This window comes from Rutidosis leptorrhynchoides, chromosome 3, assembly GCF_046630445.1.
Source record: "Rutidosis leptorrhynchoides isolate AG116_Rl617_1_P2 chromosome 3, CSIRO_AGI_Rlap_v1, whole genome shotgun sequence".
In the NCBI taxonomy this organism is placed as follows: Eukaryota; Viridiplantae; Streptophyta; class Magnoliopsida; order Asterales; family Asteraceae; genus Rutidosis; species Rutidosis leptorrhynchoides.
Window position 1 is genome coordinate 263,292,852 of NC_092335.1, and position 22,357 is coordinate 263,315,208.

General features: G+C 36.3%; 1 protein-coding gene across 2 annotated transcripts; it reads right to left on the minus strand.

Moving 5' to 3' along the window:
• Positions 1-1,772: 1,772 nt before the first annotated feature.
• On the minus strand, positions 1,773-7,451 carry LOC139897384 (uncharacterized). Of its 2 annotated transcripts, none has more exons than XM_071880081.1 (5): positions 6,968-7,451; positions 5,828-6,737; positions 4,644-5,168; positions 3,465-3,929; positions 1,773-2,111 (listed from the first exon to the last, which is right to left on the minus strand). In XM_071880081.1, exons 1-5 carry the CDS (start codon positions 7,429-7,431, stop codon positions 1,800-1,802), a joined length of 2,676 nt encoding a protein of 891 aa, XP_071736182.1. In that variant the 5' UTR covers positions 7,432-7,451; the 3' UTR covers positions 1,773-1,799. The 2 variants fall into 2 exon arrangements, with proteins under 2 accessions (XP_071736182.1, XP_071736181.1); XM_071880080.1 differs by having other exon boundaries at positions 1,773-2,117.
• Between the last annotated feature and the right edge of the window lie 14,906 nt (positions 7,452-22,357).

Below are 22,357 nucleotides of genomic sequence, written 5' to 3' on the forward strand. Positions count from 1 at the left end.
TGTAGTATGCATTATTTGTTGGATTTATCATTGCCATTTTCGTAATTCATATATTGCTAGTTCTACAACGCATGTTCTTTTTATATTTCATTTTTTGGAAATGGGTAAAAAATCTGTATTAAACAGTCAAAAATTAAACACAAAACGGCATATATAACACACACATTGTAGAAACTTGCAACTAGAGAGTAGAGAGTACGGACATGGGATTTTTGTTTTGGCAAAAATACGTATATATAATTTATATAAATAGATGAAATGATCAAGTGAGGTATAAATTGAGCAGATCTGAACAATCTGTAGTATAAGAACCCGCATTCAAACTAACCAACACATCTGTAGTATAAGAACCTGCGTTCAAACTAACACCACCCACCTCGAGACCAGTAAATCGAGAAAATCTCTCGATGCTAATAAAACCCGGAGGAACCCACCAAACGAAATACCACCCACGAAACACCGAAGCTATCGATCAGACATAAACGACCGTTCAGGCGGCCGAAGAACCTCCGAGAGATCGCCGCCGCAAACCTTGATTTTCTGAAGCCGAACCAAACATCGACAACGGCGGCAACAACATCGACCCACCTGAATAGGACACGACGGCGGGGAAGATGGAGCAAGCACCAAATGAAAGGCAACGAAGTGGCGACCTGCAACCTAGAATCTGGTAAGTAGACCGGAGCTCCGGCCACAATCACCACCAGCTAAATGGCACCGGGTTGTACTGACCCAAAAAATGACCGGGAACCGGCCAAACTCCGCAACCTGCACGAGACCAAACAAAGGAACAGAAAGACAGGAAAGACCAAAAAGAAGATAGATCCAGGAAACGAAAGAGAAAGCCGGTACCCCACTCCGGTCCCCAAAAACGATGAACACCAGAAGAAGCAACTAGCAAAAGAAGTAAAGATGCCAAGTTATTCAAACAAATAAGAAAGCCGGAGTAAATCCAGCAAACATACGCCGGAGAAAAAACTCTGACGCACAGGTGTGCTCAGGCAAAGCCAAAAGCGACAACCACACACAAAAACAGATCGCCTCACCTAAATCGCCGCAGAACTCCTAGCGGAGTTGGTCGCCTACGAGCGAGAAAGGACATGGATATGTCCCACAAACTTTAAGCACAATAAAGAATCGATGTTATTTTTAATACCCATGTTGTCGAAATCTGCATCAACATAATCTCATTTTTGTTTACGTCATATCTTTTTCCAAGCATCCTATCCCAGAACAGAATCCTTTTTGCATCTGATTAGAAGGTTAATGGTATTTTTTCCAAGCATCCTATCCCGGAACAAGTCATAAATTATCTATGGGAAGTCGATTTCTGTCATTGATGGTTACCAAAAGGTCGCTGTAACCACACTTTTCTAAGGTGTGCAAGTTGATGGCGTAATATATGTTTATGGATATCAAATTCATAAATGACGACATACTCAAGTTTTACTTTGTGTAAAAATACGATGGGATATACGTCTGATTCATAATATTTGGTTGAGGAAATAAGTTTGAACTATTTGGTGCGAAGGTTGGATGACCCAATGCTAAGACATTTTGGGCCACTGAATCGGCACATAAAGCCACTGAACACTAGGACTCAAAAACCGATCAATCATGAGAATGCAAAAGGTGGAAGCAGTTGTGACACCTCTTTTAGGTACTATAACATTTTTCCATTTCTGACATTCCCGTTTGGTAGTTACGAACCAGATTCCAAAACATTTTTAAAACCGAAAGAAACGAGACAACCATTTCTTCCTGAAAAAAAAAAAAAAAAAAAACCGGTATGTATATATTTATTTAATGTATGCAACTGTACAACCATAATTAGTTGGACCGTCTTGTTCAAACTTAACAACACGCGGGTGTTTTTTTAATATTGTTTGTGTGCATTCCTTCACAACACCCGTACCCATCCCGTGAATAATAAAGAGAACCGAGGCAGACCCAGTTGAATCTATAGCCAAATTAAGGTGGCGAGATGCTTCCTCCACTCTCATACCACGTAAATCAACTGTGTTCTTTGATGTCTGAAGCACTGGTCCATATGAAACCTCTTTACTATTATTGCTGATATCATCTGATAAACTCTTTAGGCTTTTGATCCTCTGTCCCTATAAAACACACGAATATAGTCAGACTACATACAATACATGTCAAGTTTGAAATGTTTTGCTATATGTATTCAAGTTTTGAAAACATCAGTTGTACGCATTCAACTTATTATTGGGCGTAAGTATAGAATTTACTATGTGTGTGGAATGTAAAATAATACTCCGTATCCTTTTTGGGAATGATTTAAAATATATGATCTTTTTCAGACATCAGAGAAATTCATATTACTTTGATTGGTAATTTTGGACGCTTATGTTTCCCTTTTGGGTCATTTGCCCTTTTCTAAACAACCCTTCTAATGAAATGCTCAATTCACTATCAGATTCATGGCCACGGAGGTTCGCCTGCAATGACTCCGTGCTGCTCGCGTAGCGAGTAGTCGCCCTGGGATTAGTCAAGTTGACCGTTTGGATACCCAGGTTAAAAAAAAAAAAAAAAAAAAAAGATTCAGTTGGATCTTAATCAAAATGTTACTGTCACAGGTGACAATTTCGAGCAATTTACTATTGAATGGGTTATGTTTTAAACAGTGGCGGTACTTAGTATAACCCAAAGGGGGTATTCGCCCCACCTGAATTTAGCGGGGGAAAAAAGATTACACTTTTTTTTTTTTTTAAACTAAAAAATAAGGTTTTTTTTAAGTGTTTACCCCTCCTGACAATAAAAACATTATTTAATTTTTACACTCACCCCATCTGTATTCGGGTTCAAGTTCCGCCACTGGTTCTAAACCAATGGGTTAACCAAGTATAATTGAAAGGAGACGGCTCAAAATGTTTCAATTCATAAAACCTTCTAAATCATTGTACATAAAACAATAGAGAATTACAATACTTTTGTCAGCTAATTCTAACACACTAATTGTCTAATAGGAAACAGTATTTAGGGTTAACTTTGACCCAATTCTGCTTCAACCCTTTACCCAACCCACCTATTTCCCCCCCCCCCTATTACCTTATAGTAACTATATACTATTCAACCAACGAGCTTCTAGCTCAGTGGTACCCGATGCCTTTGATCCCTGGGCCCACAGTGGGGGAAGCTTGACCAAATAAAGGCGCAGGTTCGATTCTCAGTCTGGGCGCCCCGCATGGAATTATTCTCCCCTCCGGGGGGGGATATGTGAAGTGCTTCGGGGGACTAGCTAGTTGGGGTAAAGATCGTCTTGCCGTCACTGTGGTTCCCGGGAGGAGGTGCTTTTCCGGCACAGGTCCCTTTCGGGGTGGGATTGGTGGGTGCTACGGCACACAGAGTTAGCGTGTCTCTGCCAATATACACGTTTTGACCAAACTATATACTATTCAAACACCTACCGGGATATATTGAATCAACCAATAATTTCATACCTGCTTTTTGGTTTGTGATTGTGAATTTGCTGTTGGGGTGGTCATATCACTACTCTGAACAGCTCTCATACTTCTTACATTCACACGAACACTAATTTTACCATATTGGACAAGGGCAGTACCATCAGTCCCAGGTGGTTCAACTATAGTTGCCAATTTATTTCCTAATCCTCTCACAATTACTTGGTCCCCCACCTTCAGTCTAACAGAAGATATTTCTGCTTCTGTTACAGACATCTCTTCAGTGTACCGATGAGCCTCAACAATTGAAGAAATAGCAGACTCGGATTCTTTAAGAAGTGCATTAAGCTGATCGACACTAGTAGTTGTAAGCTTTTCTTCAAAGTCCTTCACTATTTTCTCTATCTGAGACTTAACGGAAATTACTTCCTTTTGGATCTTTTGAGTTTCTTTTGCCTTAAGAGCTGCTTCGCGTATGGGAAGATCAACTGCCTCATTTAGAATCTTCACAAAGGATGAAAAGAAAAAAATAGACAAATTTGTTAAAGATTCATGATATAATAACTTAACCAGGATATTAAGATGAGTGGTTCACGAGTTGAGTAAAAAAGTTAAACAGGCACATTTTGGTTTGTTTACGGCTCTAGTTATTGAGTCGACAGCAAGCGTCGCTTTATTGGCGACTTGGTTGACTCTTAGAGCCTAAATTTAAATTTTCAGGCAGGATTTACAACCCATTAAAAATTTGATTTTACCATTTTCATGGCGTCTCAATTTTATTTTAATTTTTAAAAATCTTTTTCTACTTATTGGCCGGAGGTTCACTCGGAAGCAATCTCTTTATCCATCGAATAGAGAGAGGGATGACTTTCTCTACTTTTGAGAGTATTTCACTCTGGGTGACTTATCTTTATTCTCAGATAGTGGAAGGATTGTCTACATCTCACCTCCCCCATACACCACTTATGTGGTATTGAGTTTTGTTGTTGTTGTTGTAGACACGTTTTGGTTTGGTTGTAAAGAAATACTTATTGTCAAAATTTTTCTTTACTTTTGGGTGATTTTTAACCCATGACCGATTTACACTGTTTCCTTTAAATATTTTCTTTTTAAATACCCGCTTACCCGTAAGAGAGAAAGTATACCCGAATTGACCCATTCATCCATAAAAGTGTTGAGATTGCCACCTCAACAAAATAATAAAGCAAGAACTAATACCTCATTATAAAGATTCATTGTGTTTGAATATATATGTGCAGCTCTGTTTGCCTCAAGTTCTAATCTGTTTTTTTCATCCATTAAAGACTGATAAAGCAAACCTCTCCGTTTCTCTGCCTTATCTGGCATCAACCTCTCGACCCATGTTTCTGCACGTGCAACTAAATTTTCATCGAACCCTATCGATTTAGCAATGTTCAATGCATTCGATTCGCCTGTGCTACCCCATAGTATTCTGTAAGTAGGTTGTAGAGTCTCCAATGAGAACTCCATTGCTGCATTCTCATATCGAGAATCTTTCTTTTTAAGAAGAGATAAATCTGCATAATGTGTAGTTGTTACAGCTAAGTTAACTCTATCTTTAAGATACTCAAGTATGCTAGTTGATAGTGCTACGCCCTCTGATGGGTCGGTCCCACTTCCAATTTCGTCGATAAGAATGAGTGATTTTTTGGAGGTCACTTCTAACATCTTACAGATCCGTGAAAGGTGACCACTAAACGTTGAAAGGCTTTGTTCCAGAGACTACAATAAAACAATGAGAAAATAAGAATGTTAGTTGACATACAATAACCAGAACAAAGAACCATGGTTACATAGTTACAATAATAGGGAGGAGCATAAAACCAAGGTTGCAAAAATCGCTACTCGGGTAGTATTCGGTTGGGACTTTTTAGGGAGTACTCGGAGAGTACTTGGTGTTGACCAAGTTCGACTGTTACTACTTTTGACTTTGACCGATTTGACCACATTTCGACCCGATTTTGACCTAGTTTTGACCAATCTTAACCGCATCATGACCCGATATTGACTGAGTTTTGACCTATTTTGACTGAGTTTTTACCGATTTTCACCGATTTCAACCGAGTTTTAACAATTTTGACTAAGCTTCGACCGATTTTGACTGCAATTCGACCCGGGTTTGACCGAGTTTGACCGCAATTCGACCCAATATTGACTGAGTTTTGACCGATTTTGATTGAGTTTTTACAGATCTTGACTGAGTTTGACTGATTTTAACCGAGTTTTGACTGAGTTTTGAAAGATTTAGAGCGCATTTCGACCCAATTTTGACCGCATTTTAACCTGATTTTGACCGAGTTTGACCAAGTCTGCCCCAAGTTGCAAAAACCGAGTACTCGCCTAGTAATTTCAAGTTCTGCAACCCTGGCGTAAAGTATTACCTGACTGTCTCCTATATCTGCTAAAACATAATCAAACCATGGAAGGGTCGGATGATTTTTAGCTGGTAAATACATACCGGCCTTCAACATAATCGACGCCAATCCTAATGTTTTCATTGAAGCAGTTTTACCCCCAGTGTTAGGTCCTGAGATCACAACCACCCTTGTTTCATTTTTAACTTTAATGTCAATTGGAACAGGAAAAGTAAACCGTTGACTTGTCACTCCATTTATCTCACACCAAAGAACAGAGTTTATAGATTTGGAAGCTATATTATGTGATAAACTTTTCAAAGAGGCCTCAAGAAGCAAAGGATGTTGTATACCTTCAATATCTACTGACAAGAGACCAGATTCGTTTAAAACTGGACATACCCCATTTATCCACCGAGCATGAGCAGCTCTTGCAATTGCAAAATCAATTTCAAGAACACTATCTAACAAGTGCTTAATCTCGAATTCCGATTCTGCGATTTCAGATGACAACAAACCTAATATGGCTTGTTCCTCAACTTTTTCAGCATTTGAAAGCCTGACTTCCATGTTGTTTAAGTCCACCGCTTCTTTGGGTTCCATAAAGTACGTTGCTCCCGAGCTGCTAACATTCAAAACTATACCATTTGGTAACAATGATTTATGAGAAGCCCGAATACCAACACATAATCTTGATCGGCGTTTGGTTACTAATGGTTTGTCGATACCCCCAGCCTGAAAAATCTTTGTGGATATGTCTTTTAATAAAGAGTCGAGATCTTCCATGTTACTTTTTCTTTCAGACCTAATAATCTCTAAATCTTCGCTGGCTCTATCAAGAATGATTGAGAGCTTACTGTCTATACAGAAGTCTATTTTCTGCTCCAGCTCCGTTAAAAAATTGCAATTCTGAAGAATTTCAAGCAGAGGATAGTACCTGTGTTAATTCAATAAATATGGTATCCAATAAACTACTTTGAACTGAAAATGTTTATCATGAGTATCTCAGTGACATGTTATATGTCAACTGTAACAGAATGCAAGAGACTAATAATCACATTCATTCACTTTATACAAAAGTTCATTCATAACACTGTGTTAGGTAATTTAAGGCTAATGCAATGAGATCAAAAGCCATAAAAAAAGATGTAATTTAGGGCTTTATACCTATCTGATTGTAGATTAACCTTCTCCAACTGAACAAACAAAACCTTAGCTGACTGTAATGTCCGTTTCACCGCACAAATCTCTCTGATCGAAAGCAACTGACCGGAAACAGCCGCCTCAACGATCACCGAAACATCTTCAATTCCTGAAAAATCAGGCGGTAAAGGAAGCGCGAAAGCAGCCGAAGTTTGATTTAAAAACTTCCTGCTCTCGTCAGGCGTTCGTCCAATCGGAACCTGACCGTTTAGGGCAGCCGTACCGGCCATCGTAGTAGAAGTGAAAGCGGAGATCTGGTTGCACACCGACGGCCATTCGAGAATGTTTAATGTTTCGGATTGTAGTGATTGTGCGAGGTTGAATCGGTGATGAGATGTATCTGCCGTGCATTTGATTGAAGGGAATTTGTGAATTGGAAGTGAGGGTTTTAAGGAAGTTGTGATGAAGAAGAAATTGTGGAGATACATTTACGTTGAAAAATGGAGGGTAATTAGATTTCTGTTATTTGTGAGAACATAATCTTCTTATCTTATATGATGGATAAACGGAACGGGGATAGAAAGGTTTATACAACAAAAAAGTGTGACCTTCGTGGCATTTACAAAAGTGTCAAGAAAAAAAAAAAATGAGAAATGAGAAAAATTTTCTTTCTAAAATTATTGAAATTATATGTTTACAAAGTTTTCTTGTTTAAAGTTTTTTATTTACTTCTGGATTAAGTAATGTACAGGGGTCTTGCAGTCATTATTTCAAAGTTGATTTTTGGGTTATAATTTTGAAAGGAGAAACTTTTGTGCTGAACCTGAAATGAAAGCTTAAAGACTTGGAGGACCTGGATGCAATTTATCTAATTTATATATATTTAATTTATTTCTTTTTAATTTATTATGCAGTTTTTCATCTATATCGAAATCTCTCTCTCTCTCTCTCCCTCTCTCTCTCTCTCTCTCTCTCTCTCTCAGTTTTAGGGTTTACTGTTTCATTTGATTTGTGAGTGATAACAAGATCAAACTGTATTGATCTTGTTAAGAGTGAATCATTGTGTAATTGAGTGAACTGGATCTTTTGTTTTCTTTGGTTTTAATTTGATTAATCTCTTGTTAATAGAGGTTTTATCCTATGGTGATTGAAGGATTATATCTTGTGATTCTTCTACTGTTTTGTTCATGGTATCAGAGCGGCAAGGTTGATTTTATTCGATCTCGTGATTCATTGTTGTCTAATTTTCAGATCTGAGAATTAGGGTTTCTGTTATTCAATCATATCTTTCAAGATTGGTTGAAAGTTTTACTGTTATTACTGTGTTTGGGTTCGACATCGACTTGTGAATTCTATTTTGGGTCAATTTTTTGCTAATCAGAAGTTATTTGGTGAGAAACCCTAATTTTTTTTATAAATTAGGGTTTGTTTATCTTTGATCTCCTTGTTCTTCCGCTGCAGATTTGTCTTCAAAGGGGAGTCTTGTGTTTATTCGTGTTTTTGTTTTACCCTAACCAGATCTCTACGCCCAACTCTTGATCTAGATCCTTTGAGATCTATGAAAACCTGATCAAGCGTAGATTGATCTTGACCAATTATACTGTAAATCATCTCTACATGTTGCCTGGTACCAGTACAAGACAATAGCTGCTCAGCGTATGGCGTATAATGTTGATTGTTGTTTGCCCTCGAGAAATTATCTCTGCAGACCTGGAACACGGATGGATGATCCGAGGGGTGGCCTCAATCAATCTGAGGATCAATCTGAAATTGATCCGTATAGCGTATTGCTGCTAAGCGGCTAGTGTATGTTTAGAGTGAGAAAGAACTGTGTGAGAGAGAAAGTGTATTTCTCTCTGACTGAAGTTCAGATCAGAATGATGTGAGATGTGGTGACCCAGGGGGTCTATTTATAGGTGTAGAATGTCCAAAATTCTCGGGATACACGTGTCAATCACTGAATGGTTATGTTACGTGAAGTATCCGGAATGTCGGTGGCGTGTGCTGACGTGGCTGCGTGCCGTTCACGTGCTGAATTAAAGGGCTTAAGCATAGAAGCTGCCTGCTATACGCTGGGCGGCGAATACTGAACGCTGAACAACACATAATTAAAGCTGCCAAATTTCATCATGTTTTGTGTCACTTGATCCACTTTTCTGTATAAAAATGATGTTTTTATGCGTGTATCCCCTAGGATACACCATTAAGTCCCCCCAGTTTAATGTCTTTATTTTTGTAAAAAATAAAGTCATTAAACTAATAATAAGTAATGCCTTTTTCCTCGAGAACAAGAACCTGCTGTGAAATGTCCCATTCATATTGATTATAAACGTTCCATATTAATTGATTTCGTTGCGAGGTTTTGACCTCTATATGAGACGTTTTTCAAAGACTGCATTCATTTTTAAAACAACCATAACCTTTATTTTATCTATAAAGGTTTAAAAAACATTACGTAGATTATCAAATAATGATAATCTAAAATATACCGTTTACACACGATCATTACATAATGGTTTACAATAAGAATATATTACATCAAAAATAATTTTCTTGAATGTAGTTTTTACATAATATCATACAAGCATGGACTCCAAATCTTGTCCTTATTTTAGTATGCAACAGCGGAAGCTCTTAATAATCACCTGAGAATAAACATGCTTAAAACGTCAACAAAAATGTTGGTGAGTTATAGGTTTAACCTATATATTATCAAATCATAATAATAGACCACAAGATTTCATATTTCAATATACATCCCATACATAGATATAAAAATCATTCATATGGTGAACACCTGGTAAACGACATTAACAAGATGCATATAAGAATATCCCCTATCATTCCGGGAAATCCTTCGGACATGATAAAAACGAATTCGAAGTACTAAAGCATCCGATACTTTGGATGGGGTTCGTTAGGCCCAATAGATCTATCTTTAGGATTCGCGTCAATTAGTAGATCGGTTTACTAATTCTTAGGCTACCAAGCAAAAGGGGCATATTCGGCTTCGATCATTCACCCATATAATGTAGTTTCATTTACTTGTGTCTATTTCGTAAAACATTTATAAAACTGCATGTATTCTCATCCCAAAATATTAGATTTTAAAAGTGGGACTATAACTCACTTTCACAGATTTTTACTTCGTCGGGAAGTAAGACTTGGCCACTGGTCGATTCACGAACCTATAACAAATATGTACATATATATCAAAGTATGTTCAAAATATATTTACAACATGTTTAATACGTTTTACTGTTTTAAGTTTATTAAGTCAGCTGTCCTTGTTAGTAACCTACAACTAGTTGTCCATAATTAGATGTACAGAAATAAATCGATATATGTTATCTTGAATCAATCCACGACCCAGTGTATACACGTCTCAGGCTAGATCACAACTCAAACTATCTATATTTTTGGAATCAACCTCAACCCTGTATAGCTAACTCCAACATTACTGCATATAGAGTGTCTATGGTTGTTCCAAATAATATATATAGATGGGTCGATATGATATGTCAAAACATTTGCATACGTGTCTATGGTATCCCAAGATTACATAATATATTAGAATACATGTATAATACATTATAAGTTAGCTAGGATATCATTAATATAGATTTGTTACCAATTTTCACGTAGCTACAACAAGCAAAAATAACCAATCTTGTTTTACCCATAACTTCTTCGTTTTAAATCCGTTTTGAGTGAATCCAATTGCTATGGTTTCATATTGAACTTAAGTTTATGAATATATACATAAAAAGTATAAGTTTATAGTCGTAATTACAGGTTACAAGTCGTTTTTGTAAAGGTAGTCATTTCAGTCGAAAGAACGACGTTTAGATGACCATTTTGGAAAAGATACTTCCACTTTGAGTTTAACCATGATTTTTGGATATAATTTCATGTTCATAAGAAAAATCATTTTCCCAGAAGAACAACTTTTAAATCAAAACTTATCATAGTTTTTAATTAACTAACCCAAAACAGCCCGCGGTGTTACTACAACGGCGTATATCCGGTTTTACGGTGTTTTTCGTGTTTTTCGGTTTTAAATAATTAAGTTAGCATATCATATAGATATAGAATATGTGTTTAGTTGATTTTAAAAGTCAAGTTAGAAGGATTAACTTTTGTTTGCGAACAAGTTTAGAATTAACTAAACTATATTTTAGTGATTTCAAGTTTAAACCTTCGAATAAGGTAGTTTTATATATATGAATCGAATGATGTTATGAACATCATTACTACCTCAGGTTTTGTGGATAAACCTACTGGAAATGAGAAAAATAGATCTAGCTTCAAAGGATCCTTGGATGGCTTGAAAGTTCTTGAAGCAGAATCATGACACGAAAACAAGTTCAAGTAAGATTTCCACTCGAAATAAGATTGTTATAGTTATAGAAATTGAATCAAAGTTTGAATATAAGTATTACCTTGTATTAGAAAGATATCTTACTGTAAATAAGAAAGATTTCTTGAAGATGGATGATTACTTTACAAGTTTGGAAGTAAGCTAGCAAGCTTGAAAGTATTCTTGATTTTATGAAACTAGAACTTATAGAATTTATGAAGAACACTTAGAACTTGAAGATAGAACTTGAGAGAGATCACTTAGATGAATAAAATTGAAGAATGAAAGTGTTTGTAGGTGTTTTTGGTCGTTGGTATATGGATTAGATATAAAGGATGTGTAATTTTGTTTTCATGTAAATAAGTCATGAATGATTACTCATATTTTTGTAATTTTTTGAGATATTTCATGCTAGTTGCCAAATGACGGTTCCCACATGTGTTAGGTGACTCACATGGGCTGCTAAGAGCTTATCATTGGAGTGTATATACCAATAGTACATACATCTAAAAGCTGTGTATTGTACGAGTACGAATACGGGTGCATACGAGTAGAATTGTTGATGAAACTGAACGAGGATGTAATTGTAAGCATTTTTGTTAAGTAGAAGTATTTTGATAAGTGTCTTGAAGTCTTTCAAAAGTGTATGAATACATATTAAAACACTACATGTATATACATTTTAACTGAGTCGTTAAGTCATCGTTAGTCGTTACATGTAAATGTTGATTTGAAAAATTAAGTTAACGATCTTGGTAAATGTTGTTAACCAAATATTTATTATATCTAATGAGATGTTAAATTATTATATTATCATGATATTATGATATCTTAATATATCTTAATATGATATATATACATTTAAATGTCGTTACAACGATAATCGTTACATATATGTCTCGTTTTGAAATCCTTAAGTTAGTAGTCTTGTTTTTACATATGTAGTTCATTGTTAATATACATAATGACATGTTTACTTATAATTTATCATGATTAAAAATAGTGTAACAATATCTTAATATGATTCATATGTAACTAATAAGACGTTGTTATAACGATAATCGTTATATATATCGTTTCGAGTTTCTTAATTCAATAAACACAATTTTATGTATATAACTCATTGTTAAAATACCTAATGAGATACTTACTTATCATAATATCATGTTAACTATATATATATATATATATAATCATATATATGTCATCATATAGTTTTTACAAGTTTTAACGTTCGTGAATCACCGGTCAACTTGGGTGGTCAATTGTCTATATGAAACCTATTTCAATTAATCAAGTCTTAACAAGTTTGATTGCTTAACATGTTGGAAACACTTAATCATGTAAATATCAATTTCATTTAATATATATAAACATGGAAAAGTTCGGGTCACTACAGTACCTACCCGTTAAATAAATTTCGTCCCGAAATTTTAAGCAGTTGGAGGTGTTGACGTATCTTCTGGAAATAAGTGTGGGTATTTCTTCTTCATCTGATCTTCTCGTTCCCAGGTGAACTCGGGTCCTCTACGATCATTCCATTGAACCTTAACAATTGGTATCTTGTTTTGTTTAAGTCTTTTAACCTCACGATCCATTATTTCGACGGGTTCTTCGATGAATTGAAGTTTTTTGTTGATTTGGATTTCGTCTAACGGAATAGTGAGATCTTCTTTAGAAAAACATTTCTTTAAATTCGAGACGTGGAAAGTCTTATGTACAGCCACGAGTTGTTGAGGTAACTCAAGTCGGTAAGCTACTGGTCCGACACGATCAATAATCTTGAATGGTCCAATATACCTTGGATTTAATTTCCCTCGTTTACCAAATTGAACAATGCCTTTCCAAGGTGCAACCTTAAGCATGACCATCTCTCCAATTTCAAATTCTATATCTTTTCTTTTAATGTCGGCGTAGCTCTTTTGTCGACTTTGAGCGGTTTTCAACCGTTGTTGAATTTGGATGATCTTCTCGGTAGTTTCTTGTATTATCTCCGGACCCGTAATCTGTCTATCCCCCATTTCACTTCAACAAATCGGAGACCTGCACTTTCTACCATAAAGTGCTTCAAACGGCGCCATCTCAATGCTTGAATGGTAGCTGTTGTTGTAGGAAAATTCTGCTAACGGTAGATGTCGATCCCAACTGTTTCCAAAATCAATAACACATGCTCGTAGCATGTCTTCAAGCATTTGTATCGTCCTTTCGCTTTGCCCATCAGTTTGTGGGTGAAAGGCAGGACTCATGTCTAGACGAGTTCCTAATGCTTGCTGTAATGTCTGCCAGAATCTTGAAATAAATCTGCCATCCCTATCAGAGATAATAGAGATTGGTATTCCATGTTTGGAAACGACTTTCTTGAAATACAGCCGTGCTAACTTCTCCATCTTGTCATCTTCTCTTATTGGCAGGAAGTGTGCTGATTTGGTGAGACGATCAACTATTACCCAAATAGTATCAAAACCACTTACAGTCCTTAGCAATTTAGTGATGAAATCCATGGTAATGTTTTCCCATTTCCATTCCGGGATTTCGGGTTGGTGAAGTAGACCTGATGGTTTCTGATGCTCCGCTTTGACCTTAGAACACGTCAAACATTCCCTTACGTATTTAGCAACATCGGCTTTCATTCCTGGCCATCAAAAATGTTTCTTGAGATCCTTGTACATCTTTCCCGTTCCAGGATGTATTGAGTATCTGGTTTTATGAGTTTCTCTAAGTACCATTTCTCTCATATCTCCAAATTTTGGTACCCAAATTCTTTCAGCCCTATACCGGGTTCCATCTTCCCGAATATTAAGATGCTTCTCCGATCCTTTGGGTATTTCATCCTTTAAATTTCCCTCTTTTAAAACTGCTTGTTGCGCCTCCTTTATTTGAGTAGTAAGGTTAATGTGAATCATTATATTCATAGCTTTTACTCGAATGGGTTCTCTATCCTTTCTGCTCAAGGCGTCGGCTACCACATTTGCCTTTCCCGGGTGGTAACGAATCTCTAAATCGTAATCCTTCAACAATTCAATCCACCTACGCTGCCTCATATTCAGTTGTTTCTGATTAAATATGTGTTGAAGACTTTTGTGGTCGGTATATATAATACTTCTGACCCCATATAAGTAGTGCCTCCAAGTCTTTAATGCAAAAACAACCGCGCCTAATTCCAAATCATGCGTCGTATAATTCTGTTCGTGAATCTTCAATTTTCTAGACGCATAAGCAATTACTTTCATTCGTTGCATTAATACACAACCGAAACATTGCTTTGAGGCGTCACATTATATCACAAAATCATCATTCCCTTCAGGTAATGACAATATAGGTGCCGTAGTTAAATTTTTCTTTAACAATTGAAACGCTTTCTCTTGTTCATCTTTCCATTCAAATTTCTTCCCTTTATGCGTTAATGCAGTCAAGGATTTTGCTATTCTGGAAAAGTCTTGGATGAACCTTCTGTAGTAACCAGCTAGTCCTAAAAACTGGCGTATGTGTTTCGGAGTTTTCGGGGTTTCCCACTTTTCAACGGTTTCAATCTTTGCTGGATCCACCTGAATACCTTCTTTGTTCACTATGTGACCGAGGAATTGAACTTCTTCCAACCAAAATGCACACTTTGAAAACTTAGCGTACAGTTTTTCTTTTCTCAGCAACTCTAGCACTTTTCTCAAATGTTCTTCGTGCTCTTGATCATTCTTCGAGTAAATAAGTATGTCATCGATGAAAACAATGACAAACTTGTCAAGATATGGCCCACACACTCAGTTCATGAGGTCCATGAACACAGCTGGTGCGTTAGTCAATCCAAACGGCATAACCATAAACTCGTAATGACCGTAACGCGTCCTAAAATCAGTCTTTAGAATATCATCCTCCTTCACCCGCATTTGATGATATCCAGAACGTAAATCAATCTTCGAATAAACAGACGATCCTTGGAAACTCTTTATGACATCCGAAATCAATTAAGTGTAGTATGGAAAACCTCGAAAATATCTTGGAAACTCTTTATGACATCCGAAATCAATTAAATCAATACCCTCAAACGGGTGTTGATGACAATTTGTTCGGTCAATCTTGGATCACGAATAATGAAACAATAACTGGTTTTGAAATCTGTGGAGATTATCATTCAACATGGGAATGTTATTATTACGTTCCTATGGAAAATTATGCACCCACGGAACCTGAATGGAATGATTATGAAGAATATAAGCCAAATTGAGATTATTCCCAAGAATATATCCAAACTCAACAACCAGAGGACGAGGAAAATTATGTGTCTGAAAATTCTTTAGATTATATGAAAATCAAACTCGAAGAACTTGATGCTCAAAATGAACAAATGAGAGAGTTTGTAAATAGGCAAGCTGAAACTCTATCAGATTACACACCTGTTGATCTGAGGAATATTGTGCAAGAAAATCTCATATCATCGAATTTTGATGAATTCGAGAGCTCCGAAATCACCAATTATCCCGATGATACTTATTATTCAACTTTACCAATTTCACAACATATCGACACATTAGCCTCAATCGACGAAATCATCGATCCATCAATGGATGAAGAAGAAGAAGTAAGGGTGACAAATTGGTACTCTTGGGAAAACGATAACGTTGAAAATTTTACCCCCAAGAACAAAGTGGTGGAACCAATAAGGACCGTTAATGAAGAAGAAATTACTTCGATCCAGCCACAACCTTCCAACCCAATATTCTCAATAGACGAGTCATCTACCGAAGATGAACCACGAGCTGTAATAGATAATGACACCTCGGATTTCACCCAATTGGGTAATAGAGGTGAAAACTTTAATCCCGAGAATAAACGGAAGGAAATGTTAGGAATTGTCCACCCTATAGTATGTATGTCGGTGTATATCGATCCATTTGACCAAGAACCAGAAAAGAGACATATCCATTTACTAAAAGCTACACTTAAAAAAGAATTAAGTAGTGACGATCGGGTGGGTATAAACTTTAAACCCATTGATATATTTTATACCACCCGAGATGTAAATGACTGGCTCACTATTTTAATTCGTGGAACTTATTCTACCGACTTCACATGTCGTCAGCTAAGTGTGGGGAAGTCTAACCCCACTTAACGTTAAATTAGGGGTTCGGGTTAGTGCATAACTCGTTAATAAAAATGCATGATGAGTAAGGGTAAAAGACGCATTTTCAAAAATTAGCAAACAGTTCAGAAAAGCAACCATTCTTGAAGAAAAACATGTGTGATAAAACAAGAAGGAATGAACGATGAGGTGCACCATCTATCATTCGACGAGCTTTGTAATTACAAACTGGGTATTATTAATCACTTTTCTACACTAATCACCCTCATGAATTTATAATTAGAGTCTGATTTCATGCAAATGAGGGCATTGCATGATCTCAAGTGTGGGGAAGGGTTATAAATTCTCTCGGGTTTATACTTGGCTTATTTTCTAAATATTGTGAAAATTTTAAAATTTTTCAACTAAATGAATTCAAAATCATATTTATACATATTTATGAACGATAAAACTAGGTGTTAATGTCGAAATTATTGTTACCTCGAAAAGGACATAAATTGAGAAACAACTAAAACGCTTGAATTTATTTATTATGATATAAAAAGACGCATGAAAAAAGCCAAGTGTGGGGAGAATGTACCAAGTTATTCAATTAAGAACTATCTATCACATGTTTCTGTAAAGTTATTGCAGGTGCTTTTGTTTTGGACTAAATTAACTGTTTTACCCGATGAAAGAAAAGAAAAGATGGATCTACACGATGAATCAATTCCATCATTAAAAGGAAGTAAAGTCTTCCGAAAAAGACACGCGCTTCTTGATTTAGGTCAAGAAGTTGTCGTCCAGACCAGCTGTAGGTTGACAAAATATCTAGAAAAGTCATCTCTAAAATCAGCAGGAAATCCACGGACCTCAGCATCAAACAGGGTCGCCATGTGGTCAGACTTATCCTATCCATGAGAGGATCTGTCTCGTAAAATGGGGAGGGCGCCGTGCAAATTAGCTTGATAAGACTAATGAATCAGACCTCCAGAAAGGATAATCTCCTTAAAGATTAAAAATCAGCTTTTAAGCCTGATATTACTCAATCCTTGAGATTGACCTTAAAAATTGAGAATTACAAACTCATGAAATTCGATGATATCTAAACTCGAGCTTGAACGAGAAAATATTTTGATCAAAAATAAAACCGATTTGTTTTCTAAAAACCCATTTTCAATGCGTTCATTACCATTGAACGTAAAATCCTGAGAATTCACCTGGAATTTATTAGGTCACCTGAACCAAATCGGGTGTCAACCGTAAGAACGGTGGTTGCATAGCATGGTCGAAGACAGGACCTTGTGCCAGACCGAAAAATTATAGGATGATCTTTACTATTGCTCCTACAAAGGATAGTAATAGCATCCGACACGTTTTAGACCATGAACAAATGCATGTCATTAGACATTGCCTTAACAGTTTCTTGTTCATCACTTTCCTTTACAACCGGATGGTAGTTTGCTGAAAGGTAATATACGGGACAAGTAAACTGGATGTGTTGCTTTCCTAATACAAGGTTAGCAAGTGGGTAACACAAAACCGCAAGTGTTGAGATAAAATTTTCAAATCTGAAACCCCCAAAACCCACAAAAATATTTTGCAACACCGGTGAAGGGTTATTCCGGAAAACTTATCTAGGACAAAAGCTAGAATGAAATTTTCAAATGATCAAATGTTTTCACAAAAATCCAATTTCCTTAAAGGATCTAAATTTTCATAGTCATGTGGGACTGTAAACCACACCGTTACTATCATTGTCTATACCGCCGTATCAAAATCACTGATGTATAAAGTGTGAAGAATAAAGAAGTGATTCGTGTGATTTAATTTCAAGTTATGTATTGCTTGAGGACAAGCAACGTTCAAGTGTGGGGATATTTGATAGTGCTCCAAATGAACATATATTTAGTAGCAATATCCTTCCAATATGTAAAGTTTTCAGTTGCAATTGTTCTATTTTCAAGTAATATTCGTTTATATTAAATAAGTGCGAAGACAAAAGGCGAAAACGAAGATTCGAAGACAAAAACGTCCAAAATGCTCAAACGTACAAGATACAATCCAAGTGGTTCCATTTATTGATGAGAAACGTCTAAAAATTACAAGAGTACAAGTTGCGGAACGCAAAGTACAAGATATTAAATTATACGAAAAAGCGTTCGAAAATCCGGAACCTGCACCTGAGCCAACTATCAACGCCCGATGCAACGGACCAAAAATTACAAGTCTACTATGCACAAGAATATAATATAATATTTAAATAATTATATAAATTATTTATATATTATATATTATATCAAAAAAACGTCGACAAGCAAATGGCCAAAAGTTGGTGAGCTGGAGTGCGTTACTTCGCGATCTCGGAGCTGGAAGGCACATTTGCTTCGCGATCTCGGAGCAGCAATTTCAGGATCTGCCTATAAAAGGCCACGAAATCTGACTAGTTTATACACACAAATTTTAATCTATCTCTCTGTAATATATAATAAATAAATAAATAAATATATATATATATATATATATATATATATATATATATATATATATATATATATATATATTAGTTAGTTTGGGTAATGTAAAGGTTATTTTACGGGTTTTGAAGTCGAAGCTCTGTCCGTGTAACACTACGCGATAAATAATCAATGTAAGCTATGTTCTCCTTTTTAAATTAATTTCTGGTACTTAAGTTATTATTATGATTATTTGAGCCGAAGTAATCGTGATGTTGGGCTAAATATTAAGACGGGGTTATTGGGCTTTGGACCATAATTGGGGTTTGGACAAAAGAACGAGACTTGTGGAAATGGGACTATGGGTTATTAATGGACTTTATATTTGATTAATATAGAGATTTACAATTTGACGTAGTTATATATAACCACATACGCTTGATCAGGTACGGTAGGCGGGATATTTATAAATACGAATTATTGTTCATTTGACCGGACACGGGGATGAATTAATAGTCACTGGACTCATTAAAACAGGGGCGGATTACATTCAAGGATAATTGGTGTAATTGTTAACAAAGTATTAAAACCTTGGATTACACGCAGTCGATAACCTGGTGTATTCATTAGACAAAGTATTAAGACTTTGTTACAGTTCGAATCCCCAATTAGTTGGAATATTTGACTTCGGGTATAAGGTTAATTTGGCGAAGACCCTCGCACTTTATAATTATGACCGATGGACTATTATGGACAAAACCAGATGGACTTATCGAATAATCCAGGACAAAGGACAATTAACCCAGGGTAATAAATTAAAATCAAAACGTCAAACATCATGGTTACGGAAGTTTAAATAAGTATAATTATTTTATTTTATATTTCATCGTACCTTTAATTATCGTCATTTATATTTTGCATTAGGTTTTAATTGTGACTTAAAATATAAAATCAACAAACCGGTCATTAAACGGTAAACCCCCTTTTATATATTATTACTATATATAATATATTTTGTACAAATATAATTGTTTAAAAATATAGTGTAAAATAAGTCGTCTCCCTGTGGAACGAATCGGACTTACTAAAAACTATACTACTCTATGATTAGGTACACTGCCTATAGTGTTGTAGCAAGGTTTAGGTATATCCCATCTGTAAATAAATAATTAAAACTTGTGTAATCTGTATCGCTTTTCGTATCAGAAATATATAGTATTTCGCGTACACCTCGCACGACATCAACTATCCAAAGGCTTCAATGGGAAACTTAATTTAGCACAAAATTCTCTACTCATATAGCTTCTATCCGCACCCGAATCAAATAAAACATAAGCAGATTTATCGCCAATAAGAAACGTACCCGTAACAAGCTCCGGGTCTTCCTGTTCTTCTGCCGCATTAATATTGAAAACTCTTCCACGACCCTGCCCATTAGTATTCCCCTGATTCGGGCAATTTCTAATAATGTGGCCCAGTTTTCCACATTTATAACAAATAGCGTTGGTATTACTTGCTCCGACACTATTCGTTTCGGCATTACTTGTTCCGACATTATTTGTTCCTTTAGTTCTGTTAAACTTTGGTCCGTAGACCTCACACTTTGTAGCGCTATGACCATTTCTTTTACACCTGTTGCAAAATGTTGTGCAAAACCCCTGATGATTTTCTTCACACCTATGACATGGCTGTTTTTGGTTTTTGTTGCTGTTGTTGTTATTGAGGTTGTTGTTGGGATTATTATTGTTGTTGAAACGGTTGTTGTAATTGTTGTTGTTGTTGGGATGTTTGTTGTAGTTATTGTTAGGATTGCGGTTATTGTTGCGATTGTTGTTGCGGTTGTTGGGATAGGTGTTGCGATTGTGGTTGTAATTGTTGTTGTTGTTGTACTGGTGACTCTTGTCACCGTTTTCCTCCCACTTCCTCTTGAGTTATTTCGTGTTGGCTTCTTCGGCCGCCTGCTCTTTAATTCTTCCCTCAATCTGATTTATGAGTTTATTAGCCATTCGACTTGCCTTCTGTATAGAAGCGGGCTCGTGTGAACTCACATCTTCTTGAATCCTTACTGGTAACCCTTTTACAAACGCGTCGATCTTCTCTTCTTCATCTTCGAATGCTCCCGGACACAATAGGCACAACTCTGTGAATCATCGTTCATATGTGGTAACATCGAACCCTTGTGTTTGTAACTCTCTAAGTTCTGCCTTGAGTTTATTGACTTCGTTTCTAGGACGGTACTGCTCATTCATCAATTTCTTGAACGCCGACCACGGTAGTGCGTAAGCAGCATTTTGTCCTACCTGTTCAAGATAGGTGTTCCACCACGTTAACGCAGTACCTGTGAAGGTATTTGTAGAATACTTAACTTTGTCCTCTTCAGTACACTTACTTATAGCAAACACCGATTCAACTTTCTCGGTCCACCGTTTCAATCCAATTGGTCCTTCGGTTCCATCAAATTCCAAAGGTTTGCAGGCAGTGAATTCTTTGTAGGAGCATCCTACACGATTTCTTGCACCGTTAGATGCATTGCTAGATCAGAGTTATTGTTGGTATGTAGCGCAGCCTGTACTGCGGCTATGTTTGCAGCAAGAAAGGTACGAAATTCCTCTTCGCTCATATTCATGGTGTGTCGAGTAGTCGGTGCCATTTCCTTCAAAATAGCCAACTGAATCGAGTTAATCATACAAAATATTAAGAGTAGTCAATAGTATTTCGTAGCATAATATGAACTCATTTATAAAAGCTTTTTCTTCATATTAGCGTTTTATAAGTTTAAATTCGGGTACTACCTACCCGTTAAGTTCATACTTAGTAGCTAATATACAATTCAACTACTATAATTCCATATGAAAATCAGATTATAATAATATATCACATATAAATATTCTTCAAACTTACAACATCGCTATATTACATATAACATGAAATATAGTACACTTTGATACGGGACAGTTTTGAAGATAAATCTAGTTAATACGCAAGTTGTTCAGCAAAGGAAATAAAGACACGTAATTCATAAGTCCAGAAACAAGTCATGCATTCTGGTTTTACTAAGACGACTTCCCATCCTTGGTCTTGTGAAAAATAACCGTTATGACCATTGGCTAGGCAGCATGTTGTAATGTCGTCAAAAGGACGAGGGTTTCGTAATGTCCAACAGCCCCGTAATAATCTAAAAACCTTGTTTCTCACCCCATCTACTGAATCCGTCACTTGTGGGAAGGTTTTATTTAAAAGTTGCAATCCAATGTTCTTTTTCTCACTTTGGTGAGAAGCGAACATCACTAACCCGTAAGCATAACATGCTTCTTTATGTTGCATGTTAGAAGCTCTTTCTAATTCACGAAATCCTATGTTGGGATAGGTTGAGTCAAAATAGGTTCTTAACCCGTAGCGTAAAATTGCATTTGGGTTCCCCGCATTTAACGCTTTAAAGAAAACACGGCGTAACTTACGGTCTCCCCAATGTGATATACCCCACCTATCAAAGGAAAGCCTTTTATAAACTAAGGCATTTCTGGAAAGTCTTTCAAATGTTTGAC

Coding starts and splice junctions, on each gene's coding strand:
- LOC139897384 (XM_071880080.1), bottom strand. CDS start 7,431: ATGTATCTCCACAATTTCTTCTTCATCACAACTTCCTTAAAACCCTCA. Junction 6,738..6,967: donor GTTAATCTACAATCAGATAG/GTATAAAGCCCT, acceptor GAATTAACACAG/GTACTATCCTCTGCTTGAAA. Junction 2,118..3,464: donor AATCACAAACCAAAAAGCAG/GTATGAAATTAT, acceptor TGTGTTTTATAG/GGACAGAGGATCAAAAGCCT.